Source organism: Equus quagga, chromosome 7 (genome assembly GCF_021613505.1).
Source record: "Equus quagga isolate Etosha38 chromosome 7, UCLA_HA_Equagga_1.0, whole genome shotgun sequence".
Classification (NCBI taxonomy): Eukaryota; Metazoa; Chordata; class Mammalia; order Perissodactyla; family Equidae; genus Equus; species Equus quagga.
The window spans coordinates 114,795,364-114,818,889 of NC_060273.1; the positions used below are offsets into that span (position 1 = coordinate 114,795,364).

General features: G+C 37.5%; 1 protein-coding gene and 1 long non-coding RNA gene across 5 annotated transcripts in view; both read right to left on the reverse strand.

The window, feature by feature from the left end:
* Window positions 1–5,090: 5,090 nt before the first annotated feature.
* On the reverse strand, window positions 5,091–7,976 carry LOC124242456 (uncharacterized). The gene is made up of 3 exons (XR_006889453.1): window positions 7,839–7,976; window positions 6,404–6,540; window positions 5,091–6,280 (listed from the first exon to the last, which is right to left on the reverse strand). It is a non-coding gene; the product is annotated as an uncharacterized LOC124242456 (long non-coding RNA).
* A 3,405-nt stretch (window positions 7,977–11,381) lies between these two features.
* The window catches only part of ARSK (arylsulfatase family member K), a 51,515-nt gene continuing 39,370 nt past the window's right edge, over window positions 11,382–23,526 (reverse strand). For 2 of the 4 annotated variants that reach the window (XM_046668281.1, XM_046668282.1), the window contains 4 exons: window positions 22,889–23,060; window positions 19,622–19,846; window positions 14,581–14,805; window positions 11,384–12,809 (listed from right to left, as the gene is read on the reverse strand). In XM_046668281.1, the coding sequence (XP_046524237.1) occupies window positions 12,511–12,809; window positions 14,581–14,805; window positions 19,622–19,846; window positions 22,889–23,060 (921 nt within the window). In that variant the 3' untranslated portion in view covers window positions 11,384–12,510. Of the gene's footprint in view, window positions 12,810–14,580; window positions 14,806–19,621; window positions 19,847–22,888; window positions 23,061–23,526 lie in introns of all 4 variants that reach the window. The other 2 variants (XM_046668279.1, XM_046668280.1) reach the window with 2 other exon arrangements.

Sequence of the window (23,526 nt, forward strand, 5' to 3'; positions counted from 1 at the left end):
AGCAGTGGTTAGCAGACTGTTTCAAATACTCTTCATTACTAGAAGCAGCGGATCACAGCTGCTCTCTCGGTGATGTAAAATTCATTTCATTAGTCTGAAGAGGGCATTAATAGGCTTTATGCAAATGGGTAGTGCATGTGCTGCTTTTCTCTTAATATTTTCATCCAGGGATGGATGTGTCATCGCAGCTCCCCGTTCTCTTGATTCTGTTTTCCAGCAGATGGGAGGTTGCTAGGAGGGACTACGCCTCCAATAAGCCTGGAGAAAGGGTGACTAAGAAAATGATAAGGCGGCCAATTTTTAAAAAAGAAATCCAAGTTACAGGAAATGGTTTAGATTAAATGCTGTCTCTTTTATCTTAGCCTTCCCTCCTCACAAACAAATTTTGGTTTTCCTGTTGGAAGCATCAGTTTGTCTTTCATGCACCCTCCACATTAATCAAAGTGACAGTAGACTTCCTGTGCTTTCTGGTCTGGGTGTCTGCTGGGGTTCACCTTTGCAGGCTGAGGAACCGTTTAGCACTTTAAGATGCATGGGATAGGAGGGTTTGGTGGATGAGATGATAGTCCTGTCAGTTGCTTTAGGAATCCCATTTCCCAAGCTGTTTTCCTTTGGCCAGAGACCTTTGTCATTTTTGTCAGCATATCCCCAGTGCCTGGCACTGGGCCTGACACATGGTAGGTATCGGTAAACATGCTTTAATGAGTTAATGAAGACACGATGCATTTCAGATAACTTTGAGCAATTGTTCCTGCCTTGACTATAAATCCATCAACCTGAGAAAAAAATGCCTTTCATATCTTTACCAATATCATCCAAAGGAGCCCAGAGAAGCTCTGGGGAGAGGTAGGAATACCCATTCTTGGTGGAACATTTAAGAAAGAGATAGAGTGATAGCCTTGGGAAATCAAACTCCTGGTTTAATTTTCCCATTCTTTCCCAGAGAGTTTGGCCCGTGGCCTTTTTCTGAGTAACATACATCATTCTAGCTTATGATCCACTTTTTCTAGGAAGCTTTCTCTGAGCAATACCCATAATTCAATGATTCTCCTAGCCAATATCAGTTTAATACTTCTCAACATAATTCTATAATTTGTCTCAAATTTGTTGAAATGCTCTTATATAACAAAACAAGACTCTGCCGGCGAAATCACATTTCACAGAACGTAGCTTTACTAAGACCTGATAAAACAGTGATTTTAAAAAAATAATTCTTCTCAAAATGCACATGATTTGGAAAGTCAAATAGAACTAAAGTGCTGATAACAACATAAAGACTTCTCTGTCCACACATCCTCATTCTTCCTTCCCCTCTTCTAGAGGGAACCAGTTTAGATTCTATTTGCAGTTTCTTCTGGTATTTACTTAATTCTATAATTCTAAATAATAAGAGTGTAATGCTATTTATTGATTCAATGATTTTAGATATCCGTTAGCTTCTTATTAGATACGATTCAAGCTTTGGCTCTCACACCTCTGCCCCCACTATTTCTCCTTTCTCATCCTATTAATACAGTAATATTGTAATTTCGGGTTAGATCTATAGTCAGTGTTTACATTATTATGAAAAGATAGTCTCAGCAGAATGTTGTAGTATATTATAAATATCATTATTTTCTTTTTCTTGAAGTTAATAATTGCCTTTTTAAAATTTTCATTGTTACCATAACTAATTCTTCCTGTACCTTTAAATAGTCCCTTAGTACACTTTCCACAAGATAAGTTTTGTAACATTAATATAGCAATTCCAGTTTTTTCTTTTCTTGGAAACTTTCTTACCAGAGACCTCTGTTTCCCTCCTCTGTGGGCTGGTTTCTCTCTAGGCCCACTGCATGATTATCTTCCAGGAACATCCATTTGTTGTCGTCACTGAAACTCTGCCTTTCTCTTGAGTTGGAGTTCCTGTTTCTTGGATCTCTGGTCTTTTTTCTTGGTTAATTCCCTTTTGGTAGGACACATCATCCAATAAGTCATAAGGTTAAAAAGACTGTCCAAAGGCTGAGGACTTAGCAGTGAGAGCCCTCTTTGTATCTATTACATGAGTCATGTCGATTCAACCCAGACAGGTTGCCCTCTGGGTCAGCTGTCACCGGGGCATCTCCCTTTACCATCATCCTAGAGATTCCTTTCACTTATCTGTGCCAGTTCTCCTGTTTTCAAATTTCATGTATTTTTTCTTTCTTGATTTATTTCCTTGCTTGGGTAGAAAGCATCCTTCAGTGGCTTCTTGAGAAACAGTAACTTTTGGGGACCTTGCATGTCTGAAAATCTCTTTGGCTGGGTTTGGAATTCAATACTGGAAACATTGTCCTTCTGAATTTTGATGTCATTCCTCCATTGCCTTCTGGCTTCTAAGTGTTTGTATTGAGAAGCCTAAAGCCATTCTGATTCCTGATTTGTTTGGATGTGATTATTGTTTTTTTCTCTTCTAGAAGCTTATTGATTCTTCTCTTTGTCTCTGGCAATTCCCAAAGATGTGTTTTGTGATGGGTTTATTTTCATCCACTGTACTGGGCACAGTCAAGTATCCTGAGTTGTATTCGATTGTAATATTTCTCTAGTGGCCTTTAATCTAGAATATTTTCCCAGCCTTTCTTTTTCCTTTCATGACACTGCCCGGATGACAGCTGGTCTAGAGGGCAACCTGTCCAGGCTGAATTGACATGACTCACAGACACAAGAGGGCTCTCACTGCTATGTCCTCAGCCTTTGGACAGTCTTTTTAACCTTATGACGTATTGGATGATGTGTCCTACCAAAAGGGAATTAACCAAGAAAAAAGACCAGAGATCCAAGAAACAGGAACTCCAACTCAAGAGAAAGGCAGAGTTTCAGTGATGACAACAAATGGGTCTGAAGGGTCCATGACACATATTTTGCAGAATGTTTCTAAAGTTGTATTTGTTTCCACATAATTAAATTTGGATTAGACTTCTGGAACTGAACTACTTCATAGGTAATATTGTGTCCTCGTGCATCATTTCAGGGACAAGGCTAGTTTGTCTCAATATTGGTGGTGTTAAGCTTGACATATACGTTTTAAAAAATTAAATATTTTTTATTAAATAAATAGTACATATTAATTGCAGAAAAATTAGGTGATACAGATTAACAACAAAAATCACTTAACATACTACCCAGAGATAACTGTTGTTAATGCTTAGTTATACATCCTTTAGACTATAATGACCAGATCTATATATTTACAAAAATGCATTATAGTATATACAATATTTTGTATCCTGCTTTTTTCCAGTTAATATTATATTTGGACAGCTTTCCATGTCAATCAATTAAAAAATGTGATATAATTTTCTGTTTAATGTGAAATAGATTACAATTATTTAAATAACCCCTCATTTTTGGACAAAGGTTTTCCAGTTTTCACTTTATAAATAATTCTGTGAAGAATATCTCTTCACATAGATCCTTGCATACACATTCAATTATTCCCTTAAGATAAAATCCTAGAATTGGAATTGCTAGAGCAGAGCACATGCATTTTTAAAGCATTTTAATACATAGTGCTAAATTGCCCTTGACAAAGGGCACAGGCAATGTATGTCTTTTTCCCTACAGTTGCAACAGTAGTGAGCCTCATCATTGTTTTTAATTTTTGTCATTCTCATAGATGAAAAAATAGTGTTTCATTGTTATTTCTTCATTTTAAAATTCAGATGTAATTTCACATACCATAAAATTCAGCTTTTAAAAGTGTACAATTCAGTGCTTTGCTGTATATTCACAAGTTTGTGCAACCATCACCACTATCTAATTCTAGAACATTTTCATCATTCGAAAAAGAAACTCCATACACAGTCCTTTCTTCCCCCAGCCCCCTGGAAACCACTAGTCTACTTTCTGTCTCTGGATTTGTCTACTCTGGACATTACTTATAAATGCAGTAATACAGTATGTAGCCTTTGTGAATCGCTTCTTTCACTTAGCATAATGTTTTTAAGGTTCATCCATATTGTAGCATGTAACAGTACTTCATTCCTCTTTATGGCTAAATAATATTCCATTGTATGGATCGCACATCCTAGATTACACAAAATTTTGTTTATCCATTACCAGCTGATGGACATTTGGGTTGTTTCCACTTTTTGGCTATTGTGCATAATGCTGTTATGAACATTTATGTACAGGTTTTTCTGAGAACACCTCATTTCAGTTCTCCTATATGTATACCTAGGAATGCAATTGTTGGGTAATATGGTAATTCTATGTTTAACTTTTTGAGGAACTCCCAAACTGTTTTCCACAGAGACTGCACCATTTTACATTCTCACCAGTAATGTATGAGTTCTCCCATTTGTCCCTCAATGTAGACACACATTCCCATTTGACATCATATTTCTTCTACTTGAAGAATGTCCTTTAACATTTCTTGTAGTTCAGGTCTGCTGGCAACAAATTGATGAGAAATCTGCCTTAATTCTTATCTTTATTTCTTTATATGGAATGTTTCTTTTTTCTGTGGTTGGCTCCAAGATTTTCTCCTTATTTGTGTTTTCCAACAGTTTGACTAGGATGTGCTTAGGTGTGTTTTTCTTTGTCTATATTCTGTTTGGGCTTCTCTAAACATTTAAGCTGGTGATTTGTTGGTTTTCATTAATTTTGGAAAATTCTCAGCCATTATCTTTTCAGATATTTCTTCTGACGTTTTCCCTCTTCCCATTCTCCTTCTGTGATTTCAATTACATATATATTATACCTTTTCATATTGTCCCACAGCTCTTGGATGCTCTGCTGTATTTTTCTCCACTTTTTCTCCACTCTTTTTTCTCTCTCCCATCTCTCCTGAGGGGGGCTTGTTACCATTTGAAATTTAAGATTTTATTTAAAAAAAAAATTTATTGGCCTATATTCAAGTTCACTAATTCTTTTTTTTTTGAGGAAGATTAGCCCTCAGCTAACATCTGCTGCCAATTCTCCTCTTTTTGCTGAGGAAGATTGGCTCTGAGCTAACATCCATGCCCATCTTTCTCTACTTTATATGTGGGATGCCTGCCACAGCATGGCTTGACATGCAGTGCGCAGGTCTGCAACCAGGATCAGAACCGGCAAAACCCCGGCCCCTGAAGCAGAATGTGCAAACTTAACCGTTGCGCCACTGGGCTGGCCCCACTAATTCTTTTTTTTTTCAAGTTCACTAATTTTTTCCTCTGTGTCTAGTCTGTTGATAAGCCATTTGAAGGAATTCACGAGTGATAGCATGTTTTTCATTTTAGCGAATCAATTTTCTTTTTTTACAGTTTCCATCTCCCTGCCGAGATACACTATCTGTTCATGCATATTGTCCACATTTCCCCCTAGATCTTTCATTAGATTAATCATAGTGTTTTCAAGTCACTTTCTGATAGTTTCAACTTCTGGGCCATCTCTCAGTCTGGTTCTGTTTACTACTTCATTTCTTGGAAATGGGTCTTTTCTTGCTTTTTTCCCTTTTAAGTTTGACTGGATGCCAGACATTATATGTAAAGGAGTAATAGAGCCTGATGTAGATAAATAGTATTTACTCCTGATAACGGGCATGCCTCTTCATCTGTCAGGCCATTGCGGTGTGGGGTAGTTAAGCTAAGTTTGGGTTTGTGGTTGCTATAGTCGTTATGATACTACAGACTTCAAACTCCTCACACTGCTGAGATCTTGCTTCAGTGTGAGGCCTGGAATGCTGGAGGGCTCTTCTCAGTGTTCCTGTTCCACCTCCAGCTTTCAGCACACCCGGCCATGGCCGGCGGGCTGGGGGCTGTCTCTCTCTACGCCTCTGCTCCTCCCCCTTAAGTAGCGTGCTGTTGCTCATGACGGGGGCAGGCTGATTTTCTTGGTGCTCCTAGCCCAGCCTCAGTCTTATGCAGGCTCTGGGGGCCTGAGCTTCGAGGGTGGGACTTTCTCCACGTTCCTGCCCTCTCCCCTCACAGCAGCTGAACCCCCCCTTGTAACTGGCAAGACCTTTTCCTGTCCCTATCCTTTCTATCAGCGCAGGATTCCGAGCATGACTGGGGGTCTGCCTCTCCCGGCGGCGGTAGATTGTAGCAGGTAGTGCGATTATCTGCCCCTCCCCAGTGACGGCTGACCTTTTGCCAAGGACTGGAGGTGAGAGAATTTCCAGCTCCTGCCCTAGTGGGAGATGACTTTTTCTTTGCATGAGAAAATGTTCTGGGTTTTATGCTTGTCCTCCACAGGCAGCCACTCCCCATCTGTACACTGTCTCGCTGAAGGGGCTCCATGCAGTCTCCTGCCCAGCTCCCTGTTTCTCATGAGTGATGCTTGAGATCTATGAAAAAAAGTTCATTACTGGAGTGGTCTTCCTTGTGTGTGAGGCTCCCGGAGTTTCTCCAGTTGTTTTCACACACATTTGGCTTTTAAGAAATTGTCAAAATATCAGTTGTTTTCTTACCTACTCTTTTGGCTGCTAGTTTTTCCTCCCATGTTCTGTCAAAGATGACACAGTTTGGGTGTCTCACCTCTCCTTAGAGGGGCCACACTTGTGAATTCTGTTCACCTGTTGCCTTGCAGCCCTGGCTCTCTGATTAGCTAAAAAAAAAAAAAACAAACCAGCTTTGATTTTGCAGATTATCTAGCTTTTTCTCCCCCTTTTGGTTTTTGTTAACGTGGGAGCAATATTCCCTTGCAGCTGTCCCTATCCTATACGGAAGCAGAACTCTCAGACTATTACTTAAGGATACCAATCCTTTTCCCTAAATATCACAAAATTTATGCTTATTTTGTTTTCTAACTTCTTGAATTGAACAGTATATTTATTTTTATTTTTATTTTTATTTTCTCTTATTAATAAAAAGTTTAAGGTTAAAGAATATAGTTTTGCTTATGTCTTAGGTTCTAAGTATTCTCATTTTCATTATTTTAAAGATAACATGTAACTGTAATTTTCTGATCCAAGAATTATTTAAGATTCTGCTTTGTAACTTTAAAAAAAAAAAGGATGGGCTGAAAATCTTATCTGAGAGTTTAATAGACACAACTGTCAACATCACAAACATACACGGAATGTGTGAGCAGCGTGGGAGTGAACAGTTCCAGCACAGGTCTGGATCTTTTGTGTTTTCCACCTTGAGCTTCTTGCACCTCGTTTGTGTTCAGACATCTCTTTCTTGCTCATGGTCCCTCATCCCCAAGTTTTTATGCTATAGTATGTCATACTAATTTATACTATATTGGTATTTATTTATACCAAGTGATTTATAGTATGCTTTCATAGCCAGTAAGAATAGTTCCACTTCAATATTCTTTTTCCATAATTTTATTAGCTATTTCAGACATTCATTTTTCCATGAAAACTTTAAGATCATTTAGTCCAATTAAAAAAAATCCTATTGGGATTAAAATCAGGATTGCATGAAATTTATACATTAATTCTGAAGTGGCATATTAAAATTAGATCCCCCATCCAAAAACATGCTGTCATTCCATGTTCAGATCTTGTTTGTATACTTAATAGAACTTTATAATTTTTTTCATCTAGGTTTGTGCCTCTTGTTAAAGTCTTTTCTAGAATGTCATAATGTGAGTGGAATATTTTTCCTAACTTCCATTTTTACCTAGTGATTGTTGTCATGTATTGATTTTTTTAAGATGTAACCATTTAGCAAATTTCATCAATTCTAGCAGTTTTTACTAGGATCCCCTGGGTTTCATGAAATGGAAAACCACAAATAGTCGAACAAATAAATACAATGTCCACTTTTTTAATAAAGGCAAATAAAAACCAATAAGACTCCCAGTTGATGTGGATGCTTCTGGTCCGAGGACCATAGTTTGAATAACAAGGTTCCAGACAAGTGGTTCCCAAGTTTGTGGCACATTAGAATCACCTGAGAAGCTTTTAAAACGCTTGATGCTTGGGGGTCAGGCTGGTGGCACAGCAGTTAAGTTCGCACGTTCCACTTTGGTGGCCCGGGGTTCGCCGGTTTGGATCCCGGGTGCGGACGTGGCACCACTTGGCAAGCCATGCTGTGGTAGGCGTCCCACATATAAAAGAGAGGAAGATGGGCACGGATGGTAGCTCAGGGCCAGTCTTCCTCAGCAAAAAGAGGAGAATTGGCAGCAGATGTTAGCTCAGGGCTAATCTTCCTCAAAAAACAAAACAAAACATCAAAAAAACCCCCAAACAAAACAACGACAACAAAATTCTTGATGCTTGGAGGTGGGAGCCAGGCATTAATATTTTTAAACATCTTGAGGTGATTCCAATTTTCAGTAAAGTTGTGAACCATTGTTCTAGACTAGCAGTTAGCAAACGATGGCCCACAAGTCAAATCCTGTTTTTGTAGTTTCACTGGATCACACCCATGCTCATTTGTTTACGAGTTGTCTGTTGCTGCTTTCATGCTTCTAAGGCAGAATTGAGTAGTTGTGAAAGAGACCATATGGCTCACAAAGCTTAAAATATTTAGTATCTGGCCTTTTTCATAGAAAAAGAAAAAACAAAGAGGGATAGAGTTCCTCTGTCAACTCTCCCCTGCAGGATTTTGCTAGAACTCACTGTTTCTAGAAGGTTCTGCTTTATTGAGAAGGCTACTCCCTTTCACCCCCTGCCCTGCCATGGCCTAATGTGTTGGTTTTCTAATCCAATGTGATATCTGAAAACCTCAAATTCCCAGCAAATTAATTCAATCAGTATTTACTAAGCTTTTACTATGTGTCAGACACTTGAGATACTCTAGGAAACAAAAAGGACAAAAGGCCACGCCTGTATGGAGCTTTCATCCTAGTGGGGTCGGAGGGGTGGAGACAGTATAAGCAAATTAAATCTGTGAAACATACACTAAATTGGATGGTAATGATTTCTATGGAGAAAAATAAAGCAAGGAAGCCCTTGTGAGAAGGTAGCATTTGAGCGATGACTTGAAGGAGGTAACAAAGTGAGCCACATTGGAAATCTGAGGGAGGGACCAAATTCCAGGCAGAAAGAATTGACAAGCACAAGGCTCCTGAAGTGGTACATGCCTGGTGTGCCTGGAAAATGACAGAGAAGCCAGTGTGGGTGGAGCAGGGTGAACAAAGTGCCGGTATGGGAGGACATTTGGTCTGAGAGAGAACATGTGGCCTGTAGGGCCTCATAGGCCACTGTAGTGACTTTGGTTTTTATGGAGAAAGATGGGAAACCAGTGGGGGATTTTGAGTAGCCAGTGATGTGATCTGATCTATCTTAACAAAATCACTCTGGCTTCAGTGTTAAGAACAGACTGAAGAAAGCCAAAAGCAGACTCACGGAGCCCTCTTAGGAAGCTATTGCAAAATTCCAAATAACAGATTATGGTAGATTGGAATAGGGGGGTGGTAAAAAAAGAAGCCCAAAGATTGTCCTCAGTCCAGTCTGTAATTCCTTTCAGATTCTGGCATTCAATAATTTGTCTTGGTTTTGCAAATTTTTCTTCTTTTTCTGTTTTCATGGTTGTTAGGTACCATTTTGAATTAGATATTTTCCTAAAAACTCAATTGTACCTAGTTATGATCCTATATCTAATATGCTTAAAACATTGTGATGCTTCGTAAATTCTAACAGTAAATGCATCTTAAAGGGTTTGGGTAGAATGAGGTGGATTATATTTATCTTCACATGCCTATGTTTTCAGAGCCACGTTTCTATTATTATTGCTTTATTTTTTTGTTATAATTAGCATATATACCCACACATTAGCTATTTTATGTTCTTAAGGTTTAATTAGGAGATAGGAGGTAGATTTGAATATTTTAATTTTAAACTTAATAATCTAATGTTGCGATCTTTCTCTGAAGGGTTTTACTTCAGAATATATCTGAAGTGAAATTTATTTCTCAGTAATTCATACATAACTATAAAGATAAGCTCATACAAATTCACTGAAGAACAATAAACAAACAAAGGAGGTGAATTGGCTTATGAAGAAAACTTCAAAGACAGTTTGAGAAAGGAAGATAGGTAAAATTATTTGCTGCTAAGCATTGTACCTGAAAAACATAAGATACCAATAGAAAAACTATTGATACCAAGAAATGTTGTATTATTTCTACAAAATAAATATATAGAAATAGAGTTGCATATATAAAAACCCAGTTGGAAGATACAGTGGAAGAAACATCCACTTGAAATAACACACCACCAACAATTGATAGAACAACTAGGAATAAACTCACTTCTGGCTACACATTAGGATCATCACCTGGAGGGCTTAAGAAACAAAACAACAGTCAGTACAGAACAGTGCCAGGTGCTATCCTTAGAATTCTGATTCAGTTGTTGTGGGGTGGGGCCTACGTGGTATTTTTTTAAAGGTCCCTACTTTCTAAAAATCTCTATGAAGAAACTGATCTATATAAAGAAAACTTCATATACTACTGGGAGATATAAAAAGACGAAGAAAGGGAAAAGTGTATTATATTCTTTAGAATAACTGAATATCATAAAGAATTCAATTTTCCCTAAATTAGGCTATAAATTTAATAGGATTTCATAAAAAGACTAACACTATTTTTCATTTTTGGAACTAGACAAACTTATTCTAAGTTTGTATGGAAAAAATAAGTTAGCAAGAGTAGCTAACAATTCTGAAAAAGATAACTGTTGCACAGGGGCTAGTCTGAGCAGATATTGACTACCACGTTAATAAACAAAATAGAAATGGTCCAAAACAAAATAAAAAATGTTTACAAAGGACCCAAATGTAAATGAGACTTTGGTATATGATAAAAAATGGCAATTCAGATCAATAGAGGAAAAGATAATTTATTCAATAAAAGATGTTATATAATGAAGTAGCATTTCTAACCAATGGGACAAATGTTAGTTTACTCAATAAAAGGTCAATTGGGTAGCCATCTTAAAAAAACAAACTAGGGGCCAGCCCAGTGGCAGCGCAGCAGTTACATTTGCACATTCCACTTTGGCAGTTTGGGGTTTGCCGGTTTGGATCTCAGGTGTGGACCTATGTACTGCTTGTCAAGCTGTGCTGTGACAGGTGTCCCACATATAAAGTAGAGAAAGATGGGCACAGATGTTAGCTCAAGGCCAATCTTCCTCAGCAAAAAGAGGATTGGCAGCAGATGTTAGCTCAGGGCTAATCTTCCTCAAACAAACGAAAGTTAGATATCTAATATGCAAAACATTCCAGATGGGTCCAACATCTAAGGGTGAAAAATAAAACTCTAAAAGAAGGGGGAAGACCATTCGAAATATGAATGACACAAAATCCCAAAGCCACAAAAGCAAAGATTCATAAATTTGATTGCATTAAAATGCTAATTTCTACATGTTAAAAAACACCAGAACAAAGTCAAAAGACAAATTACAAAAAGGAAAACAATCGAATCTTGGGTGCGGACATGGTACTGCTCATCAGGCTATGCTGAGGCGGCATCCCACATGCCACAACTAGAAGGACTCACAACTAAAAATACACAACTATGTACTGGAGGGTTTGGGGAGAAAAAGGAAAAATAAAATCTTAAAAAAAAAGAAAATAAAAAAAATTTGCAGCTTCTGTTACAAAGAACTAATATGTAAATTATGCCTATAATAAAAAAAACAATAACCAACAGAAAAATAGGCATAGGAAGGGTCACAGTAAAGGAAATTCCAATAACTATGAAACATATGAAAAGATGATCTATTCATAATAATGAAAATGAAAATAAAATATTTTTTATCAGTTTGGCAAAAGATGTGAGTACATGCATGGCTGGTGAGAGTATAAATTGGTATAACTTCTTTAGGGGTAATTTGGTATAATTTTGCTGGATATATTCTTACTCCAGCAATTTCACTTCTATGTATCTCTTGTTAAGTGGGGAAAAAAACAGCAAGATGCAGAACATTATGTATAGGATGCTACCATTTGTGTGTAGGGAAAAACTATATATAAAGTTTGTTTGTAGGTGGATGGTCTGTCTCTAAAAGGATACACAGGAACGTGGTTACAGTAGTTGTCTCCAGGAAAGGGGAGCCAGGTGGCTGGGGGACTGTGAAAGGAGGGAGACATCATGCTCACTGTTAACCCTTTAGTAAGTACCTTTTGATGCTTGTACCTTGTGCATATATTACATAGTTGAAAAAACAGTAATAAAGTCAGCCATATCCAGGGTCTGTGTCCCATCGGATACTCCACATACTCCCATTACTACATCCAAATGGTCTATGTCCCATCAAATACAAATAACTCATCAAACACAGTCAAATACTCACAAATAATTATTTTATAGTTCATAAGTAATAATCAATAATTGTTAAAATATTCTGTATTCCATATTATTCAGAGGAACATAACATTATATTATATTATTTGCTTCCATCCTTTTAATACTTCTAAGTTGTTAGAAGCTGGTAAGAGTGAGGTCTTGATAGTAATCATTTTTGAAAATACATACTTCTATAATGTATTTTGTTTTAAAATAGCATACATTCTTTAAAAGTAACTAAAATCAGTGATTATTAAAACTAACATTTAAAATATATAACTAATCATGATCTTTTTGTGTATTTCCATGTAGCTCTAAAACATTATTTTCTTATTTTTGTTCACTGTTTTTTGGATTGGTGTGGGTTTTAAGCCACTGGTCGATGGCGCTTTCGTACTTCCTCGGCTCTTTCAGCCAATCCTGATGCCACCGAAGGTTTGCTATCACATTTGAATAGTTTTGCCCTACACTTTGTTTCCACTTGATAAACTGCTCTTTATTGTACTGGTGGACAGAAGCAGAAACTTTAGGGTAATTTATAATGGAACGAAGCTTCTGATCCAAAGAAAAGGTAATTTCTGGAAATTTTGTAGCAATATTTGTTAGTTCATCTGGATCTGAGGAAAGATCTGAAAGAAAAAAATTAAATACCCGTGAAAGTGGTTACCTGCTAAAAAAACACTTTTAGAATGTCATTACTCTGACAGATAATGTATCAGAATCTATTTTTATTTTCAGTTCCGCTTAGCATAGTAAGGTGAAGGACAGTATAAACAGTAAAATAATATACCAAAAGTTAAACACTCCTCTAAATGTATGTTCAAATTATCTTCCTTCCTACCATCCTGCTCTCCCATTTTCTTTCTTATCCATTCTTAGATGGCAGAAACAGTCAAACCCTTATCACTAGTAAGCTGGCTTAGCCTTAATTCTCTCTGTTTTTGATCACTTGCTTACTTTGACATGCAGAGAAAAAAACCAGTAATGCTTATATTGTCCCATTCAACAGCCTCCAACTTTCCAGCTGTAAGAATTCTTTATATAGCTGAGTCATGTTCTTGCAACTTCACTTAACTCCCAGTTTTCTTTATATAGTAGCATACTGTTCTTGGATTTCTGAAAATTACATTCATCGATACTGTCCATTTGAGCAAACAGCCATGGAAATAAACATTTCTCTCAATCATTACTTTTGGGAAAATAATGATAAATATTTCAGATAACATAAACACCCCTTTTACCTACAATGTAGGAAGACAGGCTATAACTAGGATGCCAAGCTAATTGGAAAAACAGCAAATCAAAGATATTATGACAATTTACCGAAGACAGTAAATGAACAATGCATGTTGAGGAGAAAATCGCTAGGGGCCTATCTGAGTGCATTAGCCAGAAGACCCCTGAAGACACGTATGATTTTGCTAGGTGACTTCAGATGGCACCTCTTTGGGAAAGGGAAGCCAGTGAATAAACCCCAGAGAATACAGGAATGGCAGGCTTCCCCAGTGATTCCTTGATAGTCACACCTTCCTTCTGCAGAACACAGCCAATGAAAGAGCAAGAGATGCCCATCACTCATCAGGATGAAAATTCAAGGACTTACTCTTGAAGCCAATAATCTCTTGCTCTTAGAGTTAAGGGGGTCAATCAGTTCAGGCCCCTAAAGAATTATTTGGAGTTAATAACTTTGACATTTGTAACTAGGAAGGAAACTTAGAGAGAAATGAATATTAACAATGGCTCTAGAATATATTTTATATGCAAAAAGGGGCAAAGGATAAGCAAAACCTTAAATCTAATAATGCTGCTTAAAAATTCATTCAGAGTAGTAAGGCCAGCAGGCATTTTTGTAGAGTGGAAGGAGCATGGATTTTGGAGTCAGACCTGGGTTGAAATCCCAGGTCTGCCACTTCTTAGCTATGAGGCCTTGCGCAGGTATCTCAATCCCTTTGACCCCTAGTCTCCTTCTATGTAAAATGAGGATACTGGTACCATCTTGTGGGGTTGGGGTCAACATTAAATAATATATGGAGAATGTCAGGCTGCAGAAGATATAGGTGTTAATCCTCCAGAACAGCTGAAACCAAGGTACTATGAGAGGGTCTTGGCTACTGATTGGGAAAGATAACCATGAGAATTAGAAGGCACTTTCATTAGAGAAAACAGTGCTCTCAATCCGGAGACCCAGATCAAAAGCCTTAGGGCACTTGCTCTGAAATTCAGATGCTGATTTGCAAGGAAGCTGCTCCTCACAAGGACAACCTTCTGTAGATTGTCCTAGCATGAGGAGCAGCAGATATTTATTTATTTAACAATGATTACTGGATCTCTTGAGCAACGCTATGTAGGTCAGCTCATTACACATGATATTATACTTAAAAAATCTATCAGCGAATTTACCAAAGAGTTGAGGCAATTCTGAAGCACCGTCAGAGTAGGCTACATATTTCCACTGGTTAGTGCGAAGCATGTAGGTGGAAGCATTCACATTGCAGCCATGGAATTCACTCAGAATCCAGGGCGGATGTAGGTTTTTGAATTTATCTTCATCCTTAAGTGTTTCTGATGATAACGGCAACAAAGAGTATCCACTCAGGTTCTGAGGCAGAGGAATTCCAGCAATATCTGTATAACACAAAAAAACCCACGATATTTTTTAGTAACTCATTCTTTCACTAGTTGAATATTCACAAATGACATCATTAAAGGTCACAGAGACTAGAGACTGTGTATGGATTTTGTAAACAGACTGCCTAGTTCCAAATGCTTATTCCACTAACCATGTGAGCCTGGGCATGTTATTAACCACTCTGAACCTCACTTTCCTCATCTGTAAAAGGGGAATAATAATAATATCTGTATTTTATAGGTTTATTTTAGGTTTAAATATAATTTATGTGAAATTTTGAGAACAGTGCCTGGCACAGAGGAAACTCTCAGCAAATATTAGTTAATATCTTCAGTCCTTTATTTCTGAATGATTAAATAATCACATTGTTTCTCAAGTTTGTTCCAGGGGATATTAACAAGACTATACAAGAAAGAGGTTTAGTAGTCATATATATGTTTGCAAAAAATGTTTAAAATTAAATAGGTAAATTTATTGTAGATGTAAATTTACTGCCAATGTGTATCATAAACCCTCAAGGGTAGTACATAGTATGCCATGTGTCCTAAAGTTATTTGATGATAGAACTTTTTTTTACCCCCAAGTAACATCTTAAGGGACTAGTATTTTGCAGAACATACCTTGGGAAATCCTGGATTATACTGATTTATGGAAAAATAATTTATTTTTTCCTTATCAAATACAGAAATTTAGAACAATAGCAAGGGAAATGTGCTACTTAAAAACAGGCTGTATTTTAAAAAATTGTTTTTAAAGTATTTGTTTAGAACTCAAACTGTATTCTTCCTATAGAAAAATTACCCTTAAGTTTGGCTGGGTACAGAGGGTAGTTCCAAAATGAGCCTGCAGTTGCCTCTCCCACCCATTTTCTGGTTTCAATGTTCTATCTTTTTTTTTTTTAAGATTTTATTTTTTTTCCTTTTTCTCCCCAAAGCCCCCCAGTACATAGTTGTATATTCTTTGTTGTGGGTCCTTCTAGTTGCGGCATGTGGGACGCTGCCTCAGCGTGGTTTGATGAGCAGTGCCATGTCCACACCCAGGATTCGAACCAACGAAAGACTGGGCCGCCTGCAGCAGAGCATGCGAACTTAACCACTCGGCCATGGGGCCAGTCCTTCTATCTTTTTTTGTTGAAGACTGACAAGGCATTCTTTTTTTTATGCTTTTTTTTCGGTGAGGAAGATTGGCCCTGAGCTAACAACTATTGCTAATCTTCTTCTTCTTTTTTTCCTCCCCAAAGCCCCAGTACATAGTTGTATATCCTAGTCGTAAGTGCTTCTAGTTCTTCTATGTGGGATGCTACCATAGCATGGCTTGATGAGCTGTGTGTAGGTAGGTCTGCGCCCAGGATGTGAACCGACAAACCCTGGGCTTCCAAAGGGGAGTGTGTGAACTTAACCCCTATGCCACTGGGCTGGCCCAAATGTTCCATCTTTTTAGGTATAATTAAATATTTCCAATGAAAAACAGGAAGTAATATATCTGCAATGCTAGAAATTAAACAAAATTGAATAATAAAATTAATTTAACTTGACTGTAAGTATTTGAGGAAAAACAGGTTAATTAAAGGAGAATGAGGAAGTAGACAAAGACCTCTATAAATCTTCTGAAGGTACTTGTTTTACATACAATCTGATTTATGTATCTTCCATTTTCCTTGGAAGGGTTATATTGTAAGTATTAATCTGCCAACCAACCATGATCAGGGAATTTTCAGAAAGAGAGAAAGACAGAATGAAAGAAGGGAGAAATGTTTCAGAGATAACCGGTTAAAAACACAAAGAAAAGAAGGAGAGAAGACATTAAAGAGGATGTGTATGATAGAAAGGGACTGCCCAAGATGAAACTAATGAGCTACAAGACAGCAGGCTACTGTAAGGTCTACAGTGAGGAAAGAAACCAGCGAGGGAACAGGCTGGGTCAGGCCGTCTGTGTGTCAGCCACCAGGCGGCACCACTAGCCAGGCCCGAGAGGGGAGAGAACAGGCCTTTGAGGACGGCTGGGAAGCAGGGACCAAACAGCACAGACTCACAACTATGGGGAGTTCCCGTATTCAGCATTTCAATAATCTTTAAAAAAATACCTTATTTCAGATCTAGTCTTAGCCTAATTTTCCTAAAGAAGCTTGGAAGACTAAGAACATTTATGTGATTCCCCTGTGTTTATATGAGAATTTAGTAGTAAACTTGGATAAGGGTCCATTTAAGTATTTATTTTTTTAAATCATTTGACAAACCAGGTGCTGTTCCAGGCGTAGGGAGACAACAGTGGGCAAAGCAGATAAGCTCTCTCTGAGCTTACAGTCTAATGTGGGGAGAGAGACAAACCAATATGTCAGATGGTGATCAGTGCAATGAAGAAAAACAAAGCAGGAAAAGGGAGCCGGTGATGGCAGGTGCTGTTTTATATAGTGTGCTCAGGGAAGGCCTCTCTGATAAGGTGACATTTAAATAGAGACCTGAGGAAGGGCCAGAGTGAAGCCTATAGATATCGAGGGGAAGGGCATTCCCCCAGGGAGTAGCAAGTGGAAAGACCCTGAGGCAGGAAGCTGCTTGGTTCATTCCTCAGACACCTAGGAGTCCTGGAGGGCTGGAGCCAGCTCAGTGAGGGGTAAAACTGTAAAAGATAAGTTGGGAGGGGAAGAAATCATGTTGGACTCTCAGGCCCAACAAAAGATTTTGGATTTTACTCCAAGTGAAATGGGAAACCATTAGACGATTTTGAGCAGAAGTGTGACATGGTCTGATGCTAACTACTATATGGTGAATTGACTAAAAGTGGGTAGGGCAGAAGGTAGGAGTTAGGAAGCTATTGCAGGAGTCCAGGCATGAGGTACTGGTGACCTGTGTCCAGTCTATTACTGGTAGAATAATAGACCTTTGTAAATTGATGTTGACAAATGAAACCCACGTCAAATATCCATAGTATTTAATAAATGCTTTAGGTATTTATTAGTTTTTCTGTACTTCAGGAAACTCAGTATCATTTCTCATATATTTATCAATGATTTCCTTAAAAGTACTTTAGCTTAAACTGCTTTTCGAAAAGCTTTTTGATCTCTGTTTAAAATCACTTTTCATATTTTTTTCTTCTGGCAAATCTGTCATTCTAATTCGATTTAAAGTTAAGTTTTATCTTTCTTGGTAGTATAAGCAAATATCGGAAGTAACTGCAGGATTCTTAATAAAGAGTGACAAATTTAAAACAGTAAACAAATGGGTAAAAAGGCAGACCTGGATATGTGTGATGGTTTCCCAAACAGAAATAAGATTATATTTCTTCCTGACCATATGAGAAGATAAGGGATTAGACTGGATGGCAATGATGCAAACTATGCACATTTTTTAGGGCAAACTTAAGAAGAATAAAAAGTATTAATGATAATAATATCTAACATTTAATTGTTTACCATGTTCCAGGCATTGTTCTAAGCTAAGGAATAGCCACTATTATTTCCAGTTTATTGATAAGAAAGTTGAAGACCAGAGATGTTAAATAACTTGCCCACGGCCATACAGTTGGTAAATACTGATTTGAATTTACGCAGTCTGACTCCAGGATCTCTAGACTCTTGGATACAACACCACAAGTTTTGCTTTACTGTAGTTTTTCAACTTCACAATATTTTTCAGCCAATAAAATAGTCTATGTAGAATGCCCCTCCCAACTCTCCATTAAGATCCTGTAACAAGGAAGGTTTTGCAATTTAAATCACTAGCAATTATGCATTCTTTTAAACACAATTGCATTTCTATATAATTACATTTTCACAATTCAAAAAAATCTGGATTTATATTTTAAGTGAGAGGAAGGCAGGTATTTTACAAAAAAGATCAACTATTAAAAGAAAAAAATTCATGTAAAATAAATTTAAAAGAGAAAATCAAAACAATTTTAATTTTAAAGCAAGCCTACCTTTATTTCTAACTGAGCTAAAGGATGCTGATACTAGGTTATTAGAGAAGAAAATATTTTAAGGGTCAATTTTTTTTTCTCCCCAAAGCCCCAGTACATAGCTGTATATCCTAGTTGTAAGTCCTTCCAGTTCTTCTATGTGGGCTGCCGCCAAAGCATGGCTTGATGAGCAGTGTGTAGGTCCACAGCCAGGATCCGAACCGGCAAACCCCAGGCCACTGAAGCGGAGCACACGAACTTAACCACTACACCAGTAGGCCAGCCCCTTGAGGAGTAATTTTTAAAGAATAATCTCTGAAATAATGATATCAATTTTAATAGTATAAAGGATTCCTATTCATAAAAATGGCACTTTTCTGCCAGTATTAGAAAATGATAAAGAGATAATATACTATAAAAGACTTAGAACATTCTTCCTATCATAAGATATGATAAAATGTAATTTTATAGAAAAGAAACTACTCTTTTAAAGTTAAAAAACTACTCAAAAATTCAGACTTCTTAATAAAAACATTGTAACATCTTAAATTTCAATAGTCTTTATAGTAAGGTACATTTATTAAAACAGGAATCCCACCAGGGTTTTCCTATTCAATATCTTTCTGTTTACAGTTTTTTGAATCATCATCTTTTATATGATCTTTCTAAGGTCCACAGAATGGAAGGGAAGAGGAAGTCTGGCTTGAGGCGCTGATTTGAGAAATTTAATCCCACACTGTGTGTGTGTAAACTGGATTTATACAAAATACTACCACTACAGGTAAGCTAATAAAAAAAAGGAACTTTAGAATTCTAATAGATTATGCTTTATACCTATTTTAAGCTCCTAATTGGCTAGAAGAATCACAAAATAAGTCCTTTGTAGATACACTATCAAAAGCTGTATAAATTACTCACCAAGCATAGTAGGGTAAATATCCACAAGAGAAACCACATTTGATACTTGTAGGTTGGCCTGAATTCCTGGTCCCATTATCAAGAGCGGAACATGGGCGCTAGCCTCATACATACTCATTTTATAAAACTGACGATGTTCCATGGCCAGCTCTCCATGGTCTGAGGTGTATATGACAATAGTTTTCTGAAGAAGATCTAACTGACGAAGAGCCAGAATAATTTCACCTACAATACAAATCAAGATAAATCTTAATTAGCTTTTAATTCACGTTTTATTCTAGCACAATAAACTTTTAACAACTCTGCCCTACAAGGGTTTGTCAGGATGCTTCTTATCATCTTACTCTTATCTACTGTTCTTAAGTAAATTACGCCAAGTTCCATGTGCCTGCCCTTCAGTTGATAGACTAGAGAGAGGAAGAAGAAAATATAATACCCGTGGGATAAGTTTCTTCATTTGGAGACCATGCTAGCTTGCTTTCCACGTTTCTATCAGAGAATGGGGAAAAAATTTCCCCCTGGTGACTCAAATGAACAAAGAAACACAAATCTGCATGTCAGTACCATACACGTCTCAGAGGATGAAGGGACGACCACCACCAACCCGCAATTTCTGCCCAGTGGGAGGTGAAAAGAGGGATCAGAACTCCTCCTCCCTGCCACCCTTCCCCGTAAACCCCCAATAGCTAGATCATGTGCATGAAGTTGGCTGAGGGTTATGGAAATCCCACCTTTGAGGAAGGGCTGGAAGCAGGACAGACGGTATATGAGTGTGATTTAACATATTCTTGGACAGGGAATAAGTGGACGGTAAAATTCCTCTCACAGTCCCTGTCTCTTCGTGCCCTGAAACTTCCTCCTCATTGCAATTAAGAGAAACACAGTAAGGCACAGCCCAGGGAAGAGTCAAGTCTATTTTGGCAGCTCCTGAATCTGGCCTACAGGGGTCATTGTTATTAGGAAAAACCCACAGGTGATTCTGAGGTCCAGTCAGAACTAAGACACACTGCTCTATGAGTTATTTATGGAGTGCAGATCATCAGGCTCTTTCAAGTGGACAACTGTAATTGCTTCCTAATTGGTTTTCTTGCCTCCACTCCTCTTTCCCCTCCACAATATCTCTTGTTCACTCTGGTGGCTATCTTTCTAAAATATCTGATCATGTCACACCCCAGCTTAAAACTTTTTCACATCTTCCCATTGTCTATACCCTTCAGCTACCTCTGGACCTTTACCTTTCACCATCCTAAACTACTAAGAACTCCCCGAATTAATAACAATTAGTTTAGACTTTCTTGCCTCTGTACATAACTCTGCCTTCTGCGTCGAATGCCCTTTCTCCCACCATTTACTTGGTAAATTCCAATTCTTCCTTTATGGCCTAGCTCAGCATTACCTCCGTGCGTTTCGTGCTCCTCCAGGTAGACTGACTCACTCTGTCCTCCAAGACCACTATAACTTGTAACCTACTGTAGTTACAACAACATGCTATAACTGCTGGGGTTTACACTCATTCAGTAAATGTTTACTGAGTTCCTACTACGTGCCGGAAACTGTGGATGCAAAGCTGGGCACGTAGGATGCAATGTTGAATAAGACGGAAGTCCCTGCCCTCTGGGAGCTCACATTCTTCAAGGGAAATGGACAGTAAACAAGTAAATAGAGGGAATCATTAAAGATTAAAATGTAAACAAACAAGATAATAAGGTATGGAGTACGTAGGATGATGGGGCTGGTATACTAACTTACGTTGCTTGAGAAGACATCTCTGGGGTGGTATTTGAGCTGAGAGCTAAAAACTGAGAATAGCCAGCTATGTAAAAAAGCAAAGGGACAGGTATCCCAGGCAGAGGGAGCAGCGAATATGAATGCTCGGAGGTGGGGTAAGAGCTTCAAGTGTTTTTAATTAATGTGTCATATCTTAATAATACTCAACTGAGTACCACCAGTGCCCGACATAGTGCCTGATAGCTAGCAGGCACTCAATTTTTGTTGAACAAACACAGTGAACAGTAACAAATATTATTTGGTGACCAGACCAGTTGTAGATTTAACAATGAGATACAATGTATTCCACAAACTTTGTAACTTGAAGTGAGCTGCTGCATTTTTTTTCCTGGAGACTTCACGAGTAGTATTCCCATACTCCCTGCAGCAACATTATCTACTATTTCACTTTGGTAGACATGGACGAATGCATAGCTGCAAACTTTCAAAAGCGACTCCTAGGGTGCAAACCAGTGAATATCACTAACATCAGAAAATATCAAAATACAATTCAACATGTGTGTGGACTTCAGTTAACAAACTTACTTAAAATCTTATTTGCCTTTAAGATTGAGTAGTTGGAAAGTCCTTGAGAATCTTTTAATACATACATTTGCTATTTTATAAATAATCTATCCATATGGCTTTTTTGCTTTCTGCTTTATACTTTTATATTTTTGCCCAATGAATGCTTTTTAACGTGAACTCACTTGTTCACTCCCAAGGTTTATGTGTACAGAAGAGGTGCTACCCACACTTCACTAATGCAATTATGCTCCACCCAAAGTGCAGCAAAACACATGATACGGTTTCTGAAAATGACTTGTTATAAAAATTGATATATTTTTTTAAACCAAGGTCTCTTTACATCTGAAGAGGAAAGTGACATAGCTCTACAAGTGAGTAGGAAAAAAACACTTTCTTGACAATCATTTTACGGAGGCAGGTTTGGTTTTGAGCTGAAATAGGGAAGGAAATTCATTGAGTCTGGACCAGAATATACACGGGGAAATTGCTTTCAGCTTTAGTTAAGCCTTGCTCTAGGGGCCCTAGGGAGAATGGAGTTATTACTAGTCTGGGAGAAGTACAAGATTCTACACTCAACTGTCTCACCTCCTAGAACAGGAGCCTTACAGTTATCTGTCCATGTGTACCTGTGTTTGGCTGAAAACTGAATCCTGATTAAAGCCAGCAAAAAGTTTTGATTCAAGCAGATGATAGCCTTCTATGAGCTTTTCTTTATGTATGAACAAACCTAAGCATTTATTGATTTATGAATAATTCGGACTGAGAAGCTTTTATTGTATTATTAATAATGCATATTATATAATTTTTATATGTATCAAGAGTCCTATAATCCTAAATCTGAAGAATCTAAGCAACTGTTAGGAGAAATGATCTGAGGATGTTCATATAAGTCACCAAAAAGCAGGATCACAGTTGGATGGAAAAATATTATGCTTTTTCTTCATATCATAGCTTATTAATTACACCACCTACCAAGCATGGCATCTGTCTCAGCACACATAGCATAATAAAATGCTCTAATATTTTTAATTTCTTTTTCTGTAAACTTCCCAGTGCAGTTTTTTGTATAAGAAGAATAATAATCTATAGGGTGCATTTCTGACAGAGGCAACCACTTTGGGATTTTGATGGCATCATAAGATACCTAAAAAGGAGAGAAAAGCAAAGTAGTAATATTCCTCCTCTCCAACAAGTGTGTATGGTAAACTAGACAACATTTAATTACTTAGGCTAGTAGAAAAGAACGGTCATAAATTATGTAAAGAAAATAGTAAATCAAATACATAAATTAGGAACAAATTGTTAATATTTCCAGCAAGAACAAAATGTGTAAACACATCAATATCTGTTTAGTGAGACAGTTGAGAAAATTATTTAAAAATTATGCATGTCAATGAAGAATATGAGCTATATTAGATAGTAGTGTAGTCCAGAAAAAGTGTCCAAGCACTTTAATATAGTTGTGTGATCAATTCAGCTTGCAGAATCAACAACCTAAGGATCTAGACTCCTTTTTCCCAATAGTTCACTAGTATAAAAGCCAGTATCTAGTGAGATAGCCAAATTATTTTTTAAAAACAAATACAACTTTTCAATGCATATAATGCTTA